Source organism: Chroicocephalus ridibundus, chromosome 4, assembly GCF_963924245.1.
Source record: "Chroicocephalus ridibundus chromosome 4, bChrRid1.1, whole genome shotgun sequence".
In the NCBI taxonomy this organism is placed as follows: Eukaryota; Metazoa; Chordata; class Aves; order Charadriiformes; family Laridae; genus Chroicocephalus; species Chroicocephalus ridibundus.
The window spans coordinates 59,632,253-59,655,409 of record NC_086287.1 but is presented as its reverse complement, the minus strand read 5'-3'; the positions used below and the strand labels follow the sequence as shown (position 1 = coordinate 59,655,409).

Genomic DNA, 23,157 nt, shown 5'->3' with positions numbered 1-23,157 from the left:
ATGGTTTGAGTGTTTCACTTATAAATGGTTTGAATGTTTCCCTGAGCAAGACTACAATTTGACCAGCATATTAAGTTACGTTCTTGACTCATTTTTCTTCAGTGAATTTCTCCAAGTTCTGTTGCTGTTGTTTTTAAATCAAAATCCACATACAAAACTCAAAATATTCACTATTATGCTTTCTTTAGATGTGTCCAGTCATTTCACTGATAACCCCTAATTCTGCATTGCCTCCAGCACCCCTGATACTACGTATCACTACCAAGTCCCAGCCCAAGCTATATGTATTTTATCACAGGTTGAAGAGTTTGAGGAAAATTAGACATAGCAAAGAGAATTCAACTTGTAATATGAGGCCAGGCAGGGCAACCAAATAGGTCCTATTTAAGATATGGATGTATTTTAGAACGCAGTTTCACAGGCAGGACATAAATACATCCTTAGAACACTTAGGTCATCAGAAGGAGCAAACTGTTCAGCAGCTGAGCACCATATCCAAATTTATTCCAAATAGCAATGTCCAGGAGCCCAGCATAATGACATTGTGTATGGCTAGGACTACTCCCCTCTACTGCATAATTATCACATAATAGTGATACAGTAAAAGACATACAGTATCAGACTTCCTGCTACCGCAGGGACCAAACCTGACCATAAAGGTCGATGAATGGTGAAGCTGCTTACAAGGCTGAGTGATGAACAATACTGGTATTTACAACTCAAGTTTCATAGCTTGATTACAAATGAAGTAAGAACATTCATTTCCACAAGAACTACAACTAGTTAATCTGTAAGCCTTCCCTTCTCATACTAGGAGAGCTTACTTGTAAGTGTGAAGCTCTTAAAGCAGACATCTAAAAAGCTTTACCAGGTAGTTTAGTGCAGAAACAAAGCCTAGCCAACACTTACCTCATCAGCTTGAACTTTTGAAACAAGGTCCTTAAATGCAGGAAGGCAGCTCAACCTCATCATTGCTTCTGTTTGCTCGACAGTCAAACCATTGATTTTCGGGAGAGATGCAGTGTTTAGTACAATCTCCTTCCCTCTCAAGAAATGCTGGAATTCTGCATCATATGCGGGCTCCCTAATATAAGGGGAAAAGAAGACTTAAGCTAGGTGCCTTCAAGACATCCATCCCTTTTTCAACTAAAGCGAAGTGAGAAAACAAATGTTTACCCAATAGTGCCTTTCAGTTTAATCCGGGCCAGCAACATCGCAAATGTTATATGATCTTGATGCAGCATGCCACGTGCCACTCTATTGAAAGCCACCTACCAAAACACCAAAGAAGATAGTAGCATAAGAAGCCTTGAAGTCTGACCCTTCAAAAATTACTGAAGTACATTTATTAATTAAAAAATTGAACCTGAAAGAGATCCTTTGTGATGATTGAGAGACGCTGAGTATGGTCTGTGATTCCCTTCAGATTTGGGTTCTCATACAAGACATTGTGATAGATGTCCAAGAAAAACTGGAGAGAGTATTGGTACAGGAAATGTATCTGAAATAAAAAAGAGTTTGTTTTTTCTCTCTAGAATCTTGCTGTTTGATAGTCAATGTCTTGTGCCTACCAAATTGCAATATGGCCACCTGAGCTGGAATTAGGCAGTGCCTATTTAGCTTTGAACACCAAATGGCATGACGCTTCCGGTAAGGAAGAACAACTCATCCTACCTGTTTTAGTGACTCCATTGTAAAGTAGATACTGCTGCATGCTGTAGAAAGAGGTAAGTACTGCTGAGAAACAGTCTCCACTTCTTGCATGACAATATCAGTCTCCTCTACTTTCCTGGTGACCTCTGCTGCTTCCTTCTTCAGGTTCTCAAGAGTAGTGATGATGGTGTCATCATCCAGGATACGTCCCTTCACTTCATTAAGGGCTTGTAGTAGGGATTTTTCTAACTGACGCAAGCGCAGCTGAAATTCACCTTAATTAGAAGAAAAATTAGGTTACATATTGTATAGATGTGCTACTTTTTAAGAATTATATGAATTGTGTATACTTTGCCATTGAACATCCTGAAAAAGCAAGGGTCTCAGCTATAAAGATATTTCATTGTGTATTTCTACAGCTACCGTAAAATCACAGTATTCTTTTAGAACAGGAGGAAGTTACTTTCATTTTGGTAAGCATACCCTGAAGCTTGAGGAGGTCAGAGCGTTTTTCATCAACATCTGGTCTTTCAGCTTTCAGGACTTCATTCAGACACTGGCTCTGTAAGCTGCTGCGAGTTACTGTAAAGTTCACAAATGTAACACGAGAGCAGAGGTCCGGTGGGAATTCAACCTGTCACAGGAAACATGAAAAACTCTCTCAGTTCTCTGACGTATCATTTCTACAAACAGGACAGCCTTTTCTTTTACGTACTGTTGGATCTCTGGTGGAGAGGAAGATAACGAAGGATGGTGACAAATCAATATCTTGGTCTCCCAGAGTAATCAGGACTCTGCCTCCAGTTCTCCGGACTTCACGATTCAGAACAGGATTCAGAACCGGATCATAGCTCTCCACATCCTAGAAGCAGAGACGCGTTAAGAGATGCTGCTTCTTGCAAGCATCTCAAGCTAAAAATCCCAATCAAACTGAGGCCTAAAGCTCTGGTAGCAATCAATTTGCAGTTGGTTTACAATACGGATCACATTCAGAACGTATTTCCACTTTAGATTTGTGGTTGAGCTACACAAACACAGAGTTTAGGCTATTACCGTACAAAATCTCAGCAGGGGAGCATTATTATTGTGTTAGTTCTAGTGCATAATAAGCCCTATGCTAAGCAGCACAAGCAACGGTTACTGATCTCATCTATGAGCTAATCTTTTGTTTTCCCATTTTCATTCTAAGAAACGAAAAACATATCCATCTCAAGTCCAAGTCAACTATTCCTACAGTTGCCTATTTCTTTGTGTTACTGAAACTTCTTCCTGCTAGTCAGAATAGATTTAATTCTAGATAACTAACCGTATTAGTTGCTATTACCCATGACTAGGGATAGCATATGGGAACAAAGGAACAGACAGGTTGCAGGTCATTTTATAGAGTGGAAGTAAAGAAAGATCATTTGAAAATAAAGGCATTTGATCCTAAAATGGTAGGAAAAGGAAATATCTTCTTTTGACTGTCTAACTCACTAATCATATTTTTCTCAGGACTAATACCTCACATATCGCTGAGTACTAGTTTACTTCTTAAATTACAGTTTGAAAAATGTTTACATCTTACTAACAAAACAATCACAAACTTTTCTAGTGCACAGTAAACTAGTTTATACGTGATCATGTAACTAACCTGTACCAGAAGTGGGTTACCGAATCTCAAGGCACTTTCCAAGTTCTTTCTGAAAGCGTCATCCAAGAAACTAGTACGAGTTATCTTACGGTCTTTATATTCATTCATGATAAACTCTGTAGCTTGCCCGGAGGGATCGATGATCAATGGATACCTAAGTTAGTAAAGAAACACTTTTATTATTTGGGTTTTGACTGCGGACAGCCTCTAAGCAGTTTTATAAATTCAGGTTGCATTATTAGTCTCAATTCTAAAAGCTTGTATATTGATGGAATAAGTTGGCCAGGTTTAATGACTTATTTCAGTTCAGGGTTTTGAAAGTAAGTCTGTATTTGGGGAACAAAATCGCTTCAGTTCAAGCCAGCTTATTTTAACAACTAAGCATAACAAAAAAGGCAAGCAAAGATGCAGTACAGCTTTTATGTTTACACATAGTTGAGAAGATTTTACAAACATCGGAAGCTCTCACAACAGTGAAACAGTGCTTTGAAAGAGTTACTGTGATTCTTTGATAGGTGCAAAACCAGGCCTGCTTTGAGAATGTTCCTTTAGAATTCTACATCACAGAATGAAATACCTATTAAACCGCTTAAGCATGATGGCGTTCTCAGTGCACAGGTCGTCTGCAGGTAGAGAACTTGCTTGCCAGCGAAGCCGCTCATCTGCGTTGGACAGGTACTCTGTTCTTGCAATATCTGTACGGAACTGCAATAAGTACATACAGTTAGTATTTGACTAGAGATTCTCCAACAAGCTGGTGAAGCTGTTTTGAGTAAATGCACCTCTATAAGGTTATTTTTTCCAATAGCTCCACTCTTTACTTAGCAATCTTAAAACTTCTATAACTGTTGCAATAAATTGATTTATGGTTAACTTATCATGTCTGTATCTTTACCTGGATATTTGCTTGCTGCAAATGATGAGACCACGTAGTGAACAGATTCTGACGCATCTGCTGATCAAAGTAGCCAGCATAGGCAATAAAAGCTCCTGAAAGTAAGCAGTCTCCTGCAATAGTGGACATCTGGTTCTTGAAAGTTTCACTTGTCTTCTCCCATCTTTCACGTTCAGCAGAAAGACTCTTCAGAAGAGCTGTGCTACGGTTTACCTAGAAATAAGTGGTGAATTAGTCTCTTTAGATGATGAATTGTTACAGTATGACAAGTCTCTTGGGACACTTCAATATTGACTCACAACCCAAGTTAAATTTAAAAGCTCAGAATGAAATTAAATTTCTATTTCTTTCACTTCGGTGTTAGTTTATTACGTTGGTTTTAACTGTTATCTTGATGAACTTAAAAGTGTCAGGTATTAGCATAGTGGTGACATGATAATGATTAGATCAAATACACTGATACATTCTTCCCCGCAAAAAAAAAGTCTAGTTAAGACATTACAATTACACTACATCCATGCCTGTTTCCAAAGGCTTTCCACTTATTTAAGCCTTATGTGAACTGTCTCTAAGCAACATGAGTTGGTATTTCTAAGTCAAGACAGGTTTCAGTAGCTTAAGAAGTTTCATTAGATCCAGGGATGAAATGGACAGCTGAGATGCACTGCACAGGGGAAGCAACCGAGTCTGCTCACAAGTTTGAAGAATGATTCAATTTCCAACTGTCAAAGACTAAAGAATGGAAAATTACTGATATATAGAAGTCTTACTTTTGCTTCTACAGCAGCCAAGTCTGCCTTAATAGCTTGAGCCTCTGAAATCAGTACTGCATATTCTTCTTTGTAACGGGCAATACTGGCCTCAAGATCACGAATCATTTGCTCTACTTCATTTGCTTTCTGTTGGTTATCTTTGGCATCATCCTCCAGCTTCTGCAGTTCATTGCGTAGAGGTTCCACTCTTTTCAACATATCAGCATAGTTCAGCTGTAAACAGTAAATAGGCCCTTTATACTTTCTAAAGTGACATGCTAACAAAGTATATTCAGGTATATACTATCAACTGCATCTTTTCAAGCTTCAGTATTTGCAACCTGTATAAGATTTAATAGCTACGTAACAGAAACTCAGGATTGTTTACCAATCCCTAAGACTCTAGTTTAAACAAAGCACAGACAAAAAAGGAATTACTTTTTGCCAGATTCTTCTACTGCTCTGTACACATACAGGAAATCATCTGAAAGCCAGAGAAAGGCTGAATAGTGTTTAGCACCGTTTTGCATAAATATTCAACTGTGTGTCCATGCCAGTACTGTGCTAATCTGCCTTTCTTAGTAAAGAATTGACACAGCTAAGCCACAGAACAATTAGGATAGGACTTATTGGCAAGATTCAAGCTAAACAGTCTCTACATATCATGCCATTCATAGCAGGCTCAGTTTTAACAAGCCAAGAGTGCAGCTGTATTGAATACCAACAGGCAAGTGAAACCATTCTTGGATATCTCTGTCTAGGAGCAACTTCCCAAAACCCTATTCCTTTAGGAAACTAGTCAAGTATTTAAGACTGCCTAAAAGATCTTAACCAAGCAGCCTGTGTGTGTGCCACACTCTCAAGCAAGACAGAGACTGCATATGTGTTGTTAAGAGGATTGCACTGCATTTTGCCTCGTAGAATGACACTACATACAGAAAGGATCCGCTATTGTTTACTGTAAACCTAAAGTTTCTTGGTGCAAAAGCTTTATCAAAACTGGCCATTGGTTCTCTGGCACAGTACTACAGAGTCCATAAGCATGCATCTGAACCATGTACTGATTTCTTTGAAACAAAATAGCTTGAAATATTTAGTTGAATAGAGGCAAATTCAGAGCCTTTAGACATTGTTATACACCTTCAGGCTCATTCTTTTCATCTTGTGTTTGCTTCCACACAGTACTGACTTTACCTGTGCAATTGCCCATTTCACCATAGGTCCACAGGCCAGTGATGCTCTGTTTACAATTTCATAGTTGTAACTTGGATTTGACAGGTAGTTTTTCTTCATCTTCTCCCGGATGGCATCACTGCAAGGGAAAAGTTTTTAGAGACTGCATGAGTATACTGTATGATGGCACGCAGGTGTTCAGTGTCCCTTTATCTGGCCCGCCTTCCACAGTTGACATGAACATTTCCTAGTAGTTTTGCTGATGGGTAGCTGGGATGTTTTAATTAGTTCAAGATGTTTCAGAAATTATACCTTACGGGTAATAAAAGGCATTTAACAATATTTTAAGATCAGTCACTCACAAATTCCTTAACTCTGCTCAGAAAAGTCTGGAGTTGGAAGAGAATTCAGGTGTCTCTAGTCTGACCTTCTGCTCAGATTCAGCACCAGCTAGGAGGTCAGCCTGGATAAAGCCCACAGCAGCGTGGACTGTTACTGCAGCAAAACTACTTTCAACTAATAACATGGCTTTGGACAGCAACACACTGCTTCGCAACCATGCCTTGATGTTACTCAACAGCAGTTGTTTTGTCCCAATTTGCATGCTAACACCTTTGCTTCAGTAGTCTTTCCCTGTACCACCTACACATTCACAACATGCAGGAATAATTTACTCTCAAAAGAAGTCATGTGCTACCAAAGCAATTATACAGAGAAAATTCCAGTTAGGACCTTTCCATATCTTTGTAAATAGTTTATTCACATAAATAACCCCCACTTGCACTTTACCTGATTTCTTCAGCAGAGAAGTTAACAATGGTTGGAATGAAGTTCTCTCTCATGATGATGGAACGTATTTGTTTCCAGTCAGTTGTACTTTCCCCTAGTAATAGGCAGATGGACTCCAGTGCTAGCTTAACTGCTGCAGGTGGATTTGCCATAGAACGGACCTCGACCAGGTGCTGTTTCTTTATTGACTTCACAGCTAACCAGTGCCAGACAGATGACGAATGTTGATTGGGAAGAAAACGAACAGTTAACAAAGTCCATTAAAGTACCCTGGATATGTAAAAATGATTCAAGATTCTCAAAAGGAATTTGAGGTTATTGGAGAAGCAGATACTAGTGGATAATGTTCAAACTACTCTATCACAAGATAAACTTTTGTGAATGTCAACTTGTCAACTGACCACAGGCAACTTGTTCTGCTGCCTAAAAATGACAGACTTAAAGCAGTGATTCCTCAATCCAGTTTAAAGAATGGACAGCTTGATTGTATGCTGTCTGTGCAGCAATTAGGCATCAGTGGTCTTTCTGATTATGAGCTTTCTTTATTAATACGTAGACTGAATAAATAACTCCAGCTCGTCAGTCAGAAATGAAGCCACAAGCCATAAGAAGTGTATCAAGTACCAGATCAGTACTATAAACAGCATAAAAATCACAGTTCAAAGGCTAGGAATTTCTTCATCACTGTTCAGCTCCATGCTAAGAGCCTAAACACTTGTTAGAAAGGACCAACTCAGACCACACCAAAACACCTTCCCCTAGTTTTAGACCCAAGCCCACAGTGTGATCTCTTTAGGTGCTAACATACCATTCTGAGCTTCAATGACAGCAGGCTCCACCTTGTCAAGATCTTCTTTCACACTCATCTGCTTGTCTGCAATGACCTCCTGCTGCTTGTGCAGCTGTTCCTGAATCTCCTGACTCATGACCTAGAAGGAAATTTCACAGACAAAATACTGCTTTTTAGAAGCTGAACGTCTTCCAGTGTTTGCTCTGCAGGCTCTGTTCTGTAAATAAGAATATTCACTATGCACAGAGATTTAACAAAGATTTTTACCTTTTTCTTCTCAGCTTCCTGCTGATCTTTCACCATCTTTTTCAGTTTGTCATTGGCTGCTGCATTCTTCACTTCCAGCTCCTGGCTCTTTATTCTCAGGTCACGCCGCAATTCTTCCACCTAAGACAGATTGTAAGATGGGAGAGAGAATTCATATTAAACACAGAGATCTATTTAATCGCTCCAGCCTTATAGAAGGCAAAGTTTTAGAGATATGTACCTGATCAACGGTTTCCTTGATTTTTCTAAGACCAACATTCAAATGCATTTGCTGTTCCTCCAGTTCACTTCGTTTCTCATTGAACAAGTTGGCATAATGGTTGATGAAGTCTAAATAGTGGCGTGGTGTGATTGCCATGGTTCTGCCTCCTCGCTTTGCCAGACGAGCATTAGCCTTTAGGAAAGAAAAAGTTGTAGATTACTACGCATTGTTTTTAAATCTGTTTGGATGCCAAAGATAACACTTTTTAGGAAACTGGTGCATGATGCTGTGGCCTAGAGATCAATATAAGTTAAGCAGTGTAATAATAACATACCTGATGAAGAGTCTGATGAACAAACACACAACTATTAACAATAGCTTCCCTGTGCGATGGTGGTTGTGGCAGCTTATCATACACAACTGGCATGTAATCGGGCACAATATAATTTGGTTTCTCAAGATCCATTTTGCTTGTGAACTCTTTGCCAACTTGGTACAGCGCCTCAGTTGACCAGTCTCCAAACCAGTTCAAGACACATCTGAAATACAACAGCATTTGTGAAGACTTCCCAAAATGTACTGTTTTAACAGTACTCTTAATACATGTTGGAATATACAGCAATTACCTGTTGAAGAGCGCAGGAGAGGTAGCTGCCCTGTCCTTCAGGCCCTCAGATGATGGATTCATAGTGAACACAACATGGAGATTGCGAATAACTTGGCTGGTGAACCATTTGTAGAGTTCCTCATGTGAATCTAACATCAAACCTTCTTTCTGTGCTCCTTCTTTACACTGAGTCATGAGGGTGGCATATTCATCTCCTTCAAAGAGACCAGGAACCTAATTCAAAAAATAGTTTTGTTGTAGCTTATGGTTGTAAAAAGGTGCTTCAAGTATTTACTTATAATCTTCTTACCTCTCCATTTGCTAGGAGAGTGTTCATTCTCTCCAGGAATCCAGAATCCAACACATTTGACTCATCCATTATAAAAGCTATTTTTTCATTTTTACAGCCAGAACGTCTCAATACTGTCCTAAGGTCTTCATCAAAATCTTCACCTGTATATTTTCTGTGAACCTAGTAAGATTTAACATTGGTTATTAACATTTTGGTTTAGCTTTTAATGGGATTTTTTAGGGGTCGATATTTAAGAAGTGTGAGTTTTGACTAACAGGCTTTTTTTAAGTTAAACTAGCATGCCAACCTTAATTTGGTAGACACTCAAACCGTTCATCCAGGCAACAAATCTTGAGAGGGTTGTTTTCCCTGCCCCACTGACTCCAATAAGCAGCAAGTGGCCCTGTGGCTGACGGAAGATTCTGAAAAAGAACATAACCAAATACGTTATCAACTTACTGAAGCTTTTCTTTGAACACCTAAACTTCAAGTTAGTACCAAAACCGACACATCTTTCCAGGTAAGATCCTGCTAACTGGAGGCCAGCAGTATATCATCTCTGGACAGCAACGGGATCACGCTCCATTCTTTCGTACTCTGTACTCAGACTACTGTTTTAGAAAACGTCTCCAAATACTATTTATACTGAAGTATCAGCTTACCGGTCAATTCTTAACACATGATCCAAGACTTCATTGAACAGAACAAGTGGTACATCAAGTTCTTCTTCATAAAAGACTTTAAGCCTAGCTTTCACGTAGTCTCTTAACTCTTCTTGATCCACTGGAATATAATCCTAAAAGAACCAGTCAATACGGTACAGAATTCAAGATGAAGGGAATTTCATTTAGAGATCATTTAGAGATATGAGTAGACGAAAGCAGAACTATTAGAATACTTAAAGTAGCAATCCGCTACAAAAACTTAAGAATGCTGTACTCATTTAACTTGCACAGGAACACGTCTACAGCCTAGAGTGCCACAGATAGCAACATGGGCTTTAAATACTCTATCTACTGAACCTACCACAGGCTGAGTCTGTGTTGCCAGTCACCAAAGAGACTGGGAAGTAGCATGACAGACTGACTTCCCTCCCTTACTCCCTCAATTTATTTTAAACAGCCTTTCCTAGCCACTTGCTATTCGTCACAGAGATGGGTAACAGGCTAGATGGCCTTTTGACTTGGCCCAGCAAGATTTCTACAGATTGCCTAGCTGGATCACTTCAGACTGCAAGAAACAGTCCACCATAAAATTTATATATCAGTATGGTTCAAGGGTCACTGCCTTAATCGAAGAGATCCCGTAAGCAATACCTGTTGGCAACTTTCTGGGAGTGGTATACTGTTCTTGAGAAATATTAGTTAAATACTGCCTTTACATACTGTGGTAGATCTTACAATAGCATCCCTGGCAAAACAGTTATTAGCTTTGTGGTAGAGTTCACTGCAGATAATCATAGTAAGAACTTCTTGGAGATCAGTTTAACAAAACGGTGGGCCCCAATTATCATGTTAATATAGCTGTAAGAGCTGCATGACTCAGTTGCTCCCGAATTGTTTTTTAAAATTTAAAAAAATTTTTACTTACCTTCGACAGCCAGTTGCTGTATAAGATAGGTCTGCTCATAGCTTTTTCTTTGTCAATATTGGGGAAGTGTTTCAGAGCAACCATATCAATGTTCTCATCAGTCCAGCGTCTCTCCTCATCTTCTACAAGTCTGGATAAAGAAACAAGTTAGTGACAAGTCCTCTGTAATGGGAGGATATAATCAACTCACAGCAGTACTACGACTAAAGTATGTTTTGTCTTTGCACAGATACTACTCCCAAAAGTGTCAAGTTAGAGTGAAGGAAAATATTCTCATTTGTATTCCAGCTATTTAACACAAAGCACACTTCAGTTTGGTTTTCTAATGAAAGTTGGCAAGGAGGGGGGAAAATTAATTTTGAACCTTTTTTTTTGTCCCTCCCATCTCATCTTTATTTTACCTGTCTTGGAAGAGACGTAAGGCTTCATGGGCCCAAATCCTGATAAGGCCTTCAACCGGTAAGGTTTCTAGTGGTCTTAATGCTTCAAATATACCTCTCACCCATCGAGTCATTTCACGAGGTGAATAGATGTAGTGTGGCTGTGTGTCCTGAGTGAATCTCTCCTAAAAATTTAAACTTAATTAGTTACTTCATCCCAAAGTCATACCCTATTTTTTACAGGCCTTGGCATTGCAAGACATTACTTTACTAGTATCATTCAGTGGCTTTTGCCAGAACTCAAGTAATTAAATTGAGTTCTTGTAGACATATTATCCATGTGAATGGCAAACAATGCATGTTAAATGATTCACCATAAAAGGAAGACTTCTAATTAGAGTTTGGGGTTGTATTTAACAAGTTACCTGAGACATTGTGTAGAATTCTACCATAGCGGCAGTGAGCGGTTCTGCATATGTGCGAAGTGATGGGATCAGCCTTAGCATTGCACGATTGAATGTTCCATATATCTGAGTAAGTGAAGCTGGTCCAGGATAGTCCACATAAACCACAGGAACATGTCGTAAAAATCTGGAAGATTTTTATTACACGTATTATATCTATACACATATTACACGGTCCAGAAAGTCAAATTATAGTCTGTACTATTTTCATTATCTTTTGCCAAAATTAATTAACTGCTTGATTCAAAATTATCAGCAGTAACTGCAGTTGGTTTGATTGCTCCTTAGTGACTCGGACCAAAAAGCATTCTGAAATATCCACAGCATTTCAGACAGGTTATTCAAGAAGTGTAACAATGAGTCCACTGGCTGGCTGTCAGGGTAAGAACTAACTAGCAGTTAGTTCAAAAGCAGGGAACACAATTTCAGCACAGCTGGTGTTAAACAAGTGTATTAAGAACAGATTACACAGTAGACACTTCAATTTTGACCCCTATTCTGTCGCTATATGGAGTTCACTAGATACATTACCTATGTGAGAGAGGTTTTCTTCCAGGGTCAGTAGGTGGATTACATGCACCAACAAACTGAATTCTCTCCAGTTTCACCCAAGTCTGGTCTGACGTACGATAGAATCCTCCATGTTCCACCATCTGGAGAAAAAAGTAAAATAAAATCAGTGGAACATTGCATTTCCCTGAAAAAAACTGTTATGGTATAGTTGATTACAAAGGAAAACAAACCTGTCTAATGAAGGATATGACTCTCTGTGTGCCATACTTATCCATATCTGGCAAGTTAATTTCATCACAGAACAGCACCAGCCACTTTCCTAACTGCACAGGAGCCAGAACCACTCCATTAGGTGTACGCCGGTACTCGCAGTAGTGATCAAAAGTTTTCAAGAGCAGTTCTGGAGTGGTAGCACTTGAAAAGTTGAGTCCAACCACCTTAAAAAGAGAACAGTGAAAAGAAACAGTTAAAATACACTAAGTCTTAAAGAGACCATATCAAGAGTCCTGAAAACAGCTATGTTTGGCTTTGCACACTGGAAGTACATATACTGTCTATATTTCAGGTTACTGCCTGTACCCTGACTGTATAAGGTTTGCTTTCCACTGCAGGTTCTCCATTCATCACGCAGCAATGCCTCCTGCCCAACCTTGTACTTAAAACATCACAGCTTCATATAATTGTTACTCCACCTAAATACACTCAAGACTGAGAGCTATTCTTAAACATTACCACAGGTTTTTAAATACTAAATGGAGGAATGCTCCTGTATCATTGAAGCGGCAAAGGAAGGAAATAGCTTTTAGGTTAAGGATCTTGAGACATAAATGTAAATTCTGATCAACATAATTTTTATCTTTTGCTATCTATACACATGAAGGACTGAGGTGCGGGTATCACCAAATTCCGGCTAGCAAATCATTTCCGTGCTAAATCAAGACTGCTGTAAATCTTTAAGGAGATTACAGACTTGATACTACTCTGTAATTCACACATGCAGGTGCGCGCACTCACACACACACACTCTTGCGTACCTCCATGTCAGGTAGAGCTCTTAGAGCGCTGAAGAGCGTCATGGTCTTTCCAGAACCTGGTGGGCCACACAGTACTAGAGGTTTGTGTTCTGCCAGCCAAGTATAGAGCAATGCTTCATGGCGAACTGTATCTAGGGTTGGTACTACAACATCAGGAGCTGCAACTTTGTGTGTTTCAACTTCAATTTGAGGAACCTTGGATTGCCATGGCACCCATTCACCTGTAATGGACACCTAGAAGCACAAAAACATGACGAGACAGTTTAAAACAGGAATATAGCTCAATCTTAGTTAAAATATTTTTTATTAAGCCACAGAATAGTTTATGGCATCAAACTCAATGTGTTTATTTAAACAGGCAGCTTGTTTGCTGAACTGTGAAATGGTAAAATTTAAGGCAGTCTAGTGCTTTGTTTTCCAGTTTCATCTCCAAAATCTAAAGCAAGCTTCTAGGACCACAAAAGAGCAACACTTCTAGCATAAGAAAGGTTTACCTCATAGTCAATTATAGGTATGTTGGGCGCAGTTGGCAGTGGCACAGTGGTGATTCTCCTAATGTATTCTCCCAGCTCTGCTCTCATTTTCAAACGACTGTCTCCAGAAAGAGACCAAAGTATTGCATAGACCAGGTACCTCTGTAAGAAGCAGCAAAAGCAGCTATTGGTTTTAGAGTAATGGAACAAGACTTAATGAATGACAAATCAAATCTAGCTGCTATACTGACACGTCAGACACAGCAGTCATGTAGCAGCATATTGTATTTACCTGGATGTAACGCTCTAGTTGATCTATCTGCATTGGGAAGTCTGGATGATTGGCATTGTACTGGGCTACATTGCGGCAAGCTTGATGCAACATGGAGAACAGAGAACCAAGACAGCGCAAGCGGGTGAGATCCATAATATGCTCCAACTTGAAAGCATGTTCAAGTGCTTTAGTTACCAGGCCATTAGATGTGAAATATGGCTGCATTATTGTTGCAGCATCTCTCTGAATCTGTTGGGGGAGACAAAACACCGCTCAAAGCACTTGCTTCTCATCTGATTACCAGGCAGCAGGAAATAATTTTGTTTAAGGTTTGAAATGCTTCATATTTAATATTCTTTTTTTTTTTTTAAGAAAAAAAGATGTAAAGAGCAAGTCAGCTTTTCTGTGACAGGCTGTCATAAATTCTTGTGATACAAGCATTCTTACTACATTATCCCATAAGGTAATCTAAGTTATACCTGCAACATTGGGGATGCTGCTTCTTCTCCTTCATCTTCTTTGCCCTTTCGCCTTCGCTGAGCTTCTTCCTCACCTTCATCCAGAGGAATGCTTCTTAGTCTGGCCAAGAAGTTATTGAATATCATGTCTGTACTGAGAACATCCTCACTGAACCAGACCATGCCACACCTTGACACAGTAGCCAAAGTGGCATATTTCAGATCCTGTACCTCAAACATGATACGCACCTAAAGAGCAGAAATTTAAAACAAGAGTTTGAAGTAAAAACAACCAACAAACCAACTGCAAAACAAACCAAACACACCCCCCCCGCCCCAAACAGAGACCTTTTAAAATAAGTTTATTTGTATCTAGCCTATGAATAACACCTTAGGTTAGTTTAATGCTGCTGTTAAGTTCACCATTATTGACTGTAACCCTAGGCTTTTATATCATACACAGAGTTTGTCTTACAGGGTCAGAGTAAGTATAACGTTAAATGTTACGTGAAATGTTATACCCGCGAACCACTACCTGAGATCAGTATTACTCTGCTTCTGATGAGAAAGAGGGACAGCACTAATATACATTAAGGTAAAGGCAACAAGTTTATAGGACGGCACATAAACATCATGTAAAAAAAGTAACATTACATTTGGTGGAAGGCTGAGACGTTCTCCGTTTGGCAGAGTCAGTAGTTTGTTGTCATCCAAAACAGAGTTCAAGTTCTCCACCCATTCAGGGTCTACATCACCATCAAAGATAATCCACTGACGTTTTTGTAGTTCACCTCTCACATTGTCTATGATTCTGCATTAAAGGAAATAATTATTGCAGCAGAGAACAAAGAGTCAGTAAGGCCAGATTATCCATGGCACAAATGTATTGGCCATTTTTCATTTGTCCTATTAAAGACTCACTTTCTCAGGACATGTGTAAACAAGCCATCTGTCCATTCTCTGGTGTTTGGATCCAAAGTACCATAGAGATGATCTTTGCTGATTGCTTTTGGATCTATAATATGAGCAACACCTTCCACACCCTCCAGCCGTTCGAGGGCTTTCAGAAGTACTCTCCAAGCCATGCTCTTTCCACTTCCAGAGGGACCAACCATCATCAATCCGTGATTTATCTGTGTAATCTGATACAGCTGAAGAACCTGTGACAGAAGAAATTACGTACCAATTAAGTTTTAACTTCAGCAGTCAATCTAAGCTTCTATATATTGCTTGCTTAAGACAATGAAAAAGGAAAAAGCTTTCCACCTTTCACAAGAAAAGAAGTAGTTTAGTCTTATACATAAACTTTAATTCCACATTTTCAGTTTTGTATTTTACCTTTTCAACCCACATGCCACCAACTTCTTCTCCATCACCATAGGTAAGGTACATTTCCTGACACACTTTCTTCAGTTCCTCTCGCAATGCTGTCATCTCCCCACGATGATACTGTACTCCAGGGAACACATCCGAAAGGAGACTGAACAGCAATGGAATGTCTTCTGCAACCAGTTTTGGTACCATAGTTTCACATACACTTTGGATCAGGATCTGCAGAGAGAGTCACACTTTGGTTAAGATTTTTTGTTAAGTTTGCTTTACCGAATGTGTTTGACAAGGAGTACTTCACTAAATACTTTATTGATAAAGCACCAGACCAGGGCGGTTTTGGTAAAAGCAACCACTAACGGCGTTTCAACTTTGAAACTACACAATAAATTCCTATTGAGTTTCAGTTTATACAACTGTAGTTTCTCATGCCTCTTCACTATGCTTTTGGTATTAACTGCTGAGGAACTGAGCAGCAATAAGCGTTATGAATGCACCACTTCATAAAAACAAGTCTTTCACTATGATTCAGGGACGCCTAAAACACGTTTAACTTGGTGCTTCTAAACTATTAAATAATCACCTTTTGTAACCAACTTTACTTTGCTTGCATGGCTTAGCACTAAATGGGAAACACTGCAAGGTTATTTCCTTTGTTTAGTGTGTATCCTGTACTTCATCACAGAAGTAAAGAGTTCACACACACATTACCTCTTGTTCTGGTAAGTTCTCAGCAATTTCTCCCTCATCTACAACTTCACCACGCTCTTCTTTCTCCCGCTTTATCTTCTGAATCCTCTCCCTCTTCACATTACCTGCACTAACCAGTACACTCTTCAGTGCTCTCAAGCCAAAATCATAGTGACTTTGGGAGGACAGCTGTTCATCACAAAGCCTAAGAAGCAAAAGAGACAAAATACAATCTGATTCTCAATAGGGACCAACACAACGCTCAGTAACTGTCATTGTTTCCTTGTACGGATTGCTGCACAATATGCTTAGTGAGTTGCAAAGAACATTACAGCTTTAAACAATAAGGTCTATTTTTACTGATAGGAACCAAACTTGTTACTCACTTGAAGAATGGTACTATCTTATTGGCAAGCACTTCAGCTGTACGGAAACCTTGGGAGTACAACATGACCTGGGCAATCAACTGACGGTCTGGTTTTGTCATTGCCAAGCTACGGAACAACTTCTTCAAATTGTCAGGCAGATTTGATCTGCCTGCATAGCCAGGATTCATGGTGATGAAGATAGCCATGTCAGGGCTCACTTTGACTTGTTTGTTCAGCAGCTCACAAGTAATTGGTGTTGCAGCTGAAAAGAGAGTACATTTAGTTACACCTGAGTCAGTGATCAGTCACCCTGAGAACAGAAGTCATATTTTATTCTATTTTAGTTTCCTACAGTAATGGACAACAGGCCCTCTAGTACTGCAACTCAAATACTGATTTCTACCAGCTGAAAGTTACTTCAAATTTTTAAATTTTGATAGGAAGTGGCTTCATCCTTGGATTGTTTGGGAGAAATGTAACTCAGCAACAAAACAGCATGAAGGACATTAAAGATACTGTACAACTCTATTAGGAATGAACAATTACGTACTCTTGTCATAGTTGGGGTTGGAATGCTCCCGCAAGGCTTCCTGGATACACTGAACTTGCTGTGAAACGGCAGAGAGCATACGCTCCTCCAGTCTGTTGAACTCATCAAAACAGCCCCATGCACCCACTTGGCAAAGTCCCACAAAGATGCGTCCCATTGCCTGCACGTAGAGGGGAAAATTCACTGAAGTTGCATGATCATTCTTGCCTATGCATAGGCAAAGGGAGCAGAGAAGAGCACTTTATACAATGCATCCAAGGCAGGAAGAAGCTGTGTTTATAAGTAGCTTACCATCTTTGTAGTACTGTAAGAGATATAAAAGGGTTCTAACTGACTTTCTGCTTCACAGAATCAAAGATGATGACCATGGCTTCCTATTACTACATACTGTACTGCAGTGTGTTCACAAAACAGTCAAGGTAAGTGCACTGCAAATATTTTGTTTGCTGAATCCATTAATACCAGGTGCAGTTGTAGTCCTTCATCACAAGGATACTATAATTACAAACCATTACAGAAGAGCAAATTGGTTGGCCGGAGTATGATAAGGCTTCCACCTAAACAACAACCTTTAAGGCAGGATTCTGCAAAAGGCAACACGAGGGAATATGATGGAGGTCTAAAAGCCACTGGTTTAGGACGAATAGGAATCAACTGTTAACTGTCTCTTCCAGTGCAAGAACTAAGGAATTACTAAAAAAGACAACAGAAGGTTCTCCTTCATAAAGTGCATAGTAATGCAATGGAACTCTTTGGTCAAGAATGCTATAGAAGCAAGTGTGCATGTGGATCGAAGGGGAAAAATGAGTAACTGGAGCACGAACAGAGTAACCCATTTCAGCCTGGGACTTCCTGATCCTCACAACTGTCAGAGGCAGGAAGGGGACCGGGGGCAAGGAAGGAGTAGCACACACTATCTGTGATCTTACAACTCCCTAGGTGTTTTCTTACAGTCACCACTACAAGCCAAGCGCTGACTAAATGGACCCGCTGGTCTGACTGAAATACAGCTGTACAGAAAAAAAAAACGCAAACAGATTGGCAACCTGGCAGAGTCTATGAAGTATCGTGATTCCTTGTCCATGTTTTGTAATTTTTTTATATATACACCTGACTGAAGTTTTCATTTTAAGACGTTTGGTGTGTTACAGTTTACAGAGGCGTTTCATCTGGTTCTTAGTTTGAAGACGTCATTAGTTTTGAAATATCTGGGTAAATTTTCTTGGTTTTGAAGAACCTTTCACATGCTGAGGCAAACTCCACAGTTATGTTGCAAAGGGTAACTTGGAATAGTACCTTGGCAGTCTCACACTCTAATCTATTCTCTGTTTAATCACTATTATTAACTAAACAGTTTGTTACTTTCTTAAAATCAGTCTGAAGCTCTGCCCCATACTTCCTTTTCCCTCCATTTGCTGCTACAGAACTACCCATTCTAAAAAACCAAAACATCTCCCCCAGCCCCACTTCTGCTTTAGGCATTCTTTTGTTGCAGAGCATCTACAGGACACACAGATACTGGCTCAGTTAAGACAATAATCTTGAAAATAAACACCACTGGCTGTTCCACAGTTCTGAAGAGATTCCTATTACTTGTTAGTAGAGAATACATTTTTAAAATCAAACAGCTTACCTGGAAGTCAAATGTTTCATCGCAGTTGAAAACCAACACAAAGCGGCCAAGCTGATGTCCAAGAGCCTTAACAGATTCTGTTTTGCCAGTACCTGCAGGACCTGTTTTCAAAGTAGGATAGACATGTTTTAGTATTTGAAGTACCACTGCCTACTTATGTAATCCACCAACCTAAAACTGTTACAGCTTCCCCAAAAGACTGTTTCGTTCTTCAGTATCTTAGTTATAAGTGTTCTACTTCTTTACATTAAAGCTATATATTAGAGAGGACAAGAGTTTATATACTTGTCTCAAGTTTTTATTGTACTTCAGTACAAACTTACCAAATGGTGATCCTCCAAGTCTTGCCTCCAGGGCTTGTGTCATTGTCAGGTAGCAGCGGTCAGTAAGAGGAGTCTGTACGAGCTTATCCTGAACACCAAGGTACTCAAAACCATAGTTGAATTTGGCATTTGCCATCTGAATGGAGAGCTGTTGCAGCACATCTGTTTGTTTTGGGTCAAAGTAGAACCGCATTTGGCTGAGCCACTCAAAGGATTTGGAGTTGTCAATCTTGCTTTTGATCAGTGATCTTGTAACATCTCTCTGGTGCACCAACTCGGTGATCTAGAGAATGAAGTAACTCTTTAGACCACAGCGATACAAGCCATTGCTAATAAAGCCAGGAACCCTACAGTTTCTCAGATTAGCATAGTAAATTGCCATCACTTAAGAACCATGACCTACCAACAGTCTCTGCCTTAAAATCTGTTGTGACAAAGAAAGACAAAACGAACAATGTTGACTGCTCTTGTTAAGGACTTCCCTAGCTTTCAGCAAAGCACTGTGGTCCGTTACACTACTGAACTAGATATTTTACTTGCCAGAAACTATGAAGACAAGTACTCCTAAAACTGACCAGGTATTTCCCTTTAAAAATCTACAGAAATAACCCAGGATGATTTTATCTTCCTCCCCCACCTCAATCCTTATCTACAAAAAAAAGCATATAATAATTACAATAATAAAGCAGCTTAATGAGGTATTTTATGTTTGAATGAAGAAATCAGTAACTTCCATATTTGGAAGAGCTAGTCTGAAGATCAATTCAGTGAGCTAGTCTATAATATGCTATCATGCATTAAGCTGACTAGAGCGAAAAACTACCACCACCTATAGGATCAGGGCTCCATGTAGTTGCTTAAATTGCATGAAACCTTTTCCTAGAGGAAAAACAAGTCTTAGACTAATTAATCTTTTCTTTAAACTTTCAAATATCCTGACCTGAGAGCCCAGAAGAGGAAAGGCGGTTTTTACTCACCAAGTGCTCCAGTTTCCTTCTGCGAAGAGGCGGCTGCTCCATCAGCACAGAGTCTGCCAGGACATTGAGTGTGACCTCAACATTAGCTAGCACAGAGTGGAGAGGACTGTTGTCTCCAGCTCCACCCACACCATTGAGGGCCGACTCGACATTCTCAGACCATGCAATCTGGGCTGACAGGACAACAAGCTGAGCCTGTGTAACAAAAAATCCTCATCAGACAGTTTCCCTCACTGAAGTAACCAAGATGCAGTATACTTAAGTGTTCCATATTGATACCTGGTATTTGTCAATCCAAGAGATGTAGACTGCTGGGTCAATTGAAGTTGCTTTTCCAAAGATTTCTACTTCAGTAACAGATTCTGCAAGCAATTTAGCAAGGGTCACTCTCATTTCTTTCTCAACAAGAGTGAGCCACTCATTGATCTTGGGATGTTCTGTGATGGAGACAGGTGTTTTGAACAGCACCTGCAAGAATTAGGTTTAAGTCAGCCCATGTTCACTTATTTTCAGAATTTTATTTAAAGAGAAACACTGCAGCTATACCTCCTCTCCTTCACGTGAGGATATCCCAAGAACGACAGAATTGTCTTCATTGAGAATAATGCTAGAAACTCCAGCAAACATCTTCTTGAAGTGTTTCTGCAGCTTAGCAACATTTTTGCTGTTTCCAATGATTTCAAGCAAGTCTTCATCACCAACAAAATAAAACCTAATAATTAAATAAAATTAGATCTACAGCAGAACTCCAACAATCACTTTTAACTTATTTATGCTCCATAGAGGGCCACCATAGGGGAGTACTTAGCACTCATTTCCCTAACACTGCAAGAGTGCGTGAACTGTAAATTTGCTAGAAGTTATACTTCAGTTCTAAGATTAGACTCAGCTCAGAAAGGTTGGACCAGATGATCCTTGAGGTCCCGTCCAACCTGGCATTCTATGATTCATTTGGTCTGTGCCATACAAAAGTGTACATGCTCCATACCATGGATCATTTTCTTTACCTGTCCATCCCTGAAATACCCACAGTTGAGCTTGGGACTGAATTAAGTCTATTAGGCAGGGCAAACCCACACTCAGTAACTCCCTCACCCTTACCATCTCATGCTAAGTGACAAACTAGCTGAGGACTACAGGTAAGTCAGCACCAATGACTTAAATACTGAACTGTGACAATTTAGACACTGTCCTTCAATCAAATGCCAGAATTAAGCCATTCAAAATAGAAACTGTAAGTTTACAGAAATGAGCTGCAATGGTTCCTTAAGCAATATCTAAATCCTACAACCATCCACATATGAGCAAGTATGGGAAGTTTTAGTCCCACTTCCTGAGAAGTAACTGTAACTGAATTCTGTATTCAGACAACACAAATTTAAATGGTCACAACATATTACATATACACAATACATTAAAAGGCATTACGGAACAGTACACCAATTCCTGCACAGAAACACTTAATCACTTTACTTGAAGAGTCAACCAAAGTCAACTTCTTACCGAGGGAAAGAGGACCTCTCCCTTTCCAAGTATTCTCCCAGTGCCTTCTGTATCTTCCCAAGCAAGTCTGCCAGTCTCTCTAATGACCTCTGCACACCTTGAATGTTCAGAACATCCATCACAAGTGGAGATTTGGACACCTTCTTCATGAGTGCCAAAAATTCAGTGCTGATGCTGCAAGTAAGTAACACAGTACATCAGTGCAAATTCAGTAACCACAGGCCCGCATAGCACCAAAGTTATTTGTCTCTAAATGACCACTACCTCTCCAACTGTAGCGGCTGCCCGAGGGAACACAAGGCTAAATTCCCAAAATAGCTCTTCATCTACCTCAAGTCCACAACAACAAAATCTAACGTCTTAGCAATGTTCAGTCTATCGATTCCACTGCTGAAGGTCTACTTTTCTTCATTTCCTGAAGAGATGCATAAATCTGATTCTTTGATCTGACTGGAATTGTGTGGAATGAACAAGGATGACCAAATTAACTTAAAGCAGAGGAAGAAAATGACATTTGAAGGGTGAGACTAAAGGCTATGGTGACAGAAATCAGCCTCCTTGTTGCAGCCACAATGCCAGAAAAACCCTTGAGATAGCTGACTGGAACTAGCAAGAAAAAAACCACATGAATCCCAGTCATCTTCTACAAATTGTACATCAGCCTATTCATAATAAACCTTTTTCTGTCATAGTTGTCTACATGCACCTCTTGCCATATTTTTCTTTATGAATTTATGTCTACAGCAGAGCTGTAATCCATCTGGACCAGGTAAGAATACAGTTAGTATTTCAACTAATGCTATGCTGAAGTCATTAAGTTGCAGGCCTGTCCACATTGTGCACCAAGGGAGGCAAGAAAAGAACAAAGCAATTAAAAAAGTTACCTCTGGAACCGCTGGGTCTCCACAGGCAGCAAGTGCTTGATGTCTGCGCTACCAGTAAAAATACCCTCCAGGTAGACCCATCGCCTTTGGACATCTATCCAGACATCAAAGAGTGCCATGATACGGTTCAGCTTATCTTCCCAGCTAAGGGCATCTTCCTCAAACACCTAAAGTTTAAAGGCTGCATTAATATTCATTTTAATATCAGGAGTTTGACTGCTAATAATTATTAGTGGAAACAGTTGTTTGAGAGTTAAAAAGTATGCATATGCAAATAATTTTCTGTCAACTTAAACAATTAATATAGTCCCTGCTGACAAATATATAAACTAAACAAGAGGGGAAGGCAGATTTAAATGAAGATTCTTTAGCTTTGTGCTCCATTTTACCTTGTAGTATGGCGACAGCTTCATAGCTGACACACTGTTAATGTGCTCTTTTACTTTGTTGAAAAGGTCATCCCATCCGCGAATCAAACGACATTTGTTCTGGTAATTGACCAAGTCCAGTTCATAAGTGTTCCACACTTCTCTTATCTGAAGAAAAGAATGTTTAAGATATGACATCAATAATTTCTGCCCCAACACAGTTACAAACTAGAAGTGTATTACAGTAATGAGTTTTTACTTTTTTTTCCCCAAGGATTCTGGGTTTATGCTCA

At 39.6% G+C, this 23,157-nt stretch overlaps 1 protein-coding gene across 1 annotated transcript in view; it reads right to left on the bottom strand.

Moving 5' to 3' along the window:
* DYNC1H1 (dynein cytoplasmic 1 heavy chain 1) overlaps positions 1-23,157 on the bottom strand; it is a 46,253-nt gene that overhangs the window by 9,023 nt on the left and 14,073 nt on the right. Inside the window, exons 21-63 of the mRNA XM_063333004.1 lie at positions 22,886-23,032; positions 22,497-22,663; positions 21,613-21,786; positions 20,656-20,821; positions 20,389-20,577; positions 20,110-20,304; positions 19,133-19,415; positions 18,810-18,910; positions 17,177-17,336; positions 16,645-16,888; positions 16,280-16,463; positions 15,578-15,790; positions 15,161-15,399; positions 14,894-15,050; positions 14,261-14,488; positions 13,800-14,030; positions 13,529-13,669; positions 13,035-13,268; positions 12,231-12,437; positions 12,019-12,140; positions 11,449-11,614; positions 11,045-11,208; positions 10,644-10,773; positions 9,716-9,849; positions 9,361-9,475; positions 9,072-9,233; positions 8,781-8,995; positions 8,489-8,693; positions 8,173-8,346; positions 7,953-8,072; positions 7,704-7,824; positions 6,896-7,091; positions 6,128-6,245; positions 4,952-5,167; positions 4,182-4,394; positions 3,864-3,991; positions 3,287-3,440; positions 2,369-2,515; positions 2,137-2,287; positions 1,675-1,928; positions 1,367-1,501; positions 1,177-1,271; positions 910-1,084 (exon numbers count right to left, since the gene is read on the bottom strand). Coding sequence (XP_063189074.1) covers positions 910-1,084; positions 1,177-1,271; positions 1,367-1,501; positions 1,675-1,928; positions 2,137-2,287; positions 2,369-2,515; positions 3,287-3,440; positions 3,864-3,991; positions 4,182-4,394; positions 4,952-5,167; positions 6,128-6,245; positions 6,896-7,091; positions 7,704-7,824; positions 7,953-8,072; positions 8,173-8,346; positions 8,489-8,693; positions 8,781-8,995; positions 9,072-9,233; positions 9,361-9,475; positions 9,716-9,849; positions 10,644-10,773; positions 11,045-11,208; positions 11,449-11,614; positions 12,019-12,140; positions 12,231-12,437; positions 13,035-13,268; positions 13,529-13,669; positions 13,800-14,030; positions 14,261-14,488; positions 14,894-15,050; positions 15,161-15,399; positions 15,578-15,790; positions 16,280-16,463; positions 16,645-16,888; positions 17,177-17,336; positions 18,810-18,910; positions 19,133-19,415; positions 20,110-20,304; positions 20,389-20,577; positions 20,656-20,821; positions 21,613-21,786; positions 22,497-22,663; positions 22,886-23,032 — 7,470 coding nt within the window. The remainder of the gene's footprint in view (positions 1-909; positions 1,085-1,176; positions 1,272-1,366; positions 1,502-1,674; positions 1,929-2,136; positions 2,288-2,368; positions 2,516-3,286; positions 3,441-3,863; positions 3,992-4,181; positions 4,395-4,951; positions 5,168-6,127; positions 6,246-6,895; positions 7,092-7,703; positions 7,825-7,952; positions 8,073-8,172; positions 8,347-8,488; positions 8,694-8,780; positions 8,996-9,071; positions 9,234-9,360; positions 9,476-9,715; positions 9,850-10,643; positions 10,774-11,044; positions 11,209-11,448; positions 11,615-12,018; positions 12,141-12,230; positions 12,438-13,034; positions 13,269-13,528; positions 13,670-13,799; positions 14,031-14,260; positions 14,489-14,893; positions 15,051-15,160; positions 15,400-15,577; positions 15,791-16,279; positions 16,464-16,644; positions 16,889-17,176; positions 17,337-18,809; positions 18,911-19,132; positions 19,416-20,109; positions 20,305-20,388; positions 20,578-20,655; positions 20,822-21,612; positions 21,787-22,496; positions 22,664-22,885; positions 23,033-23,157) is intronic.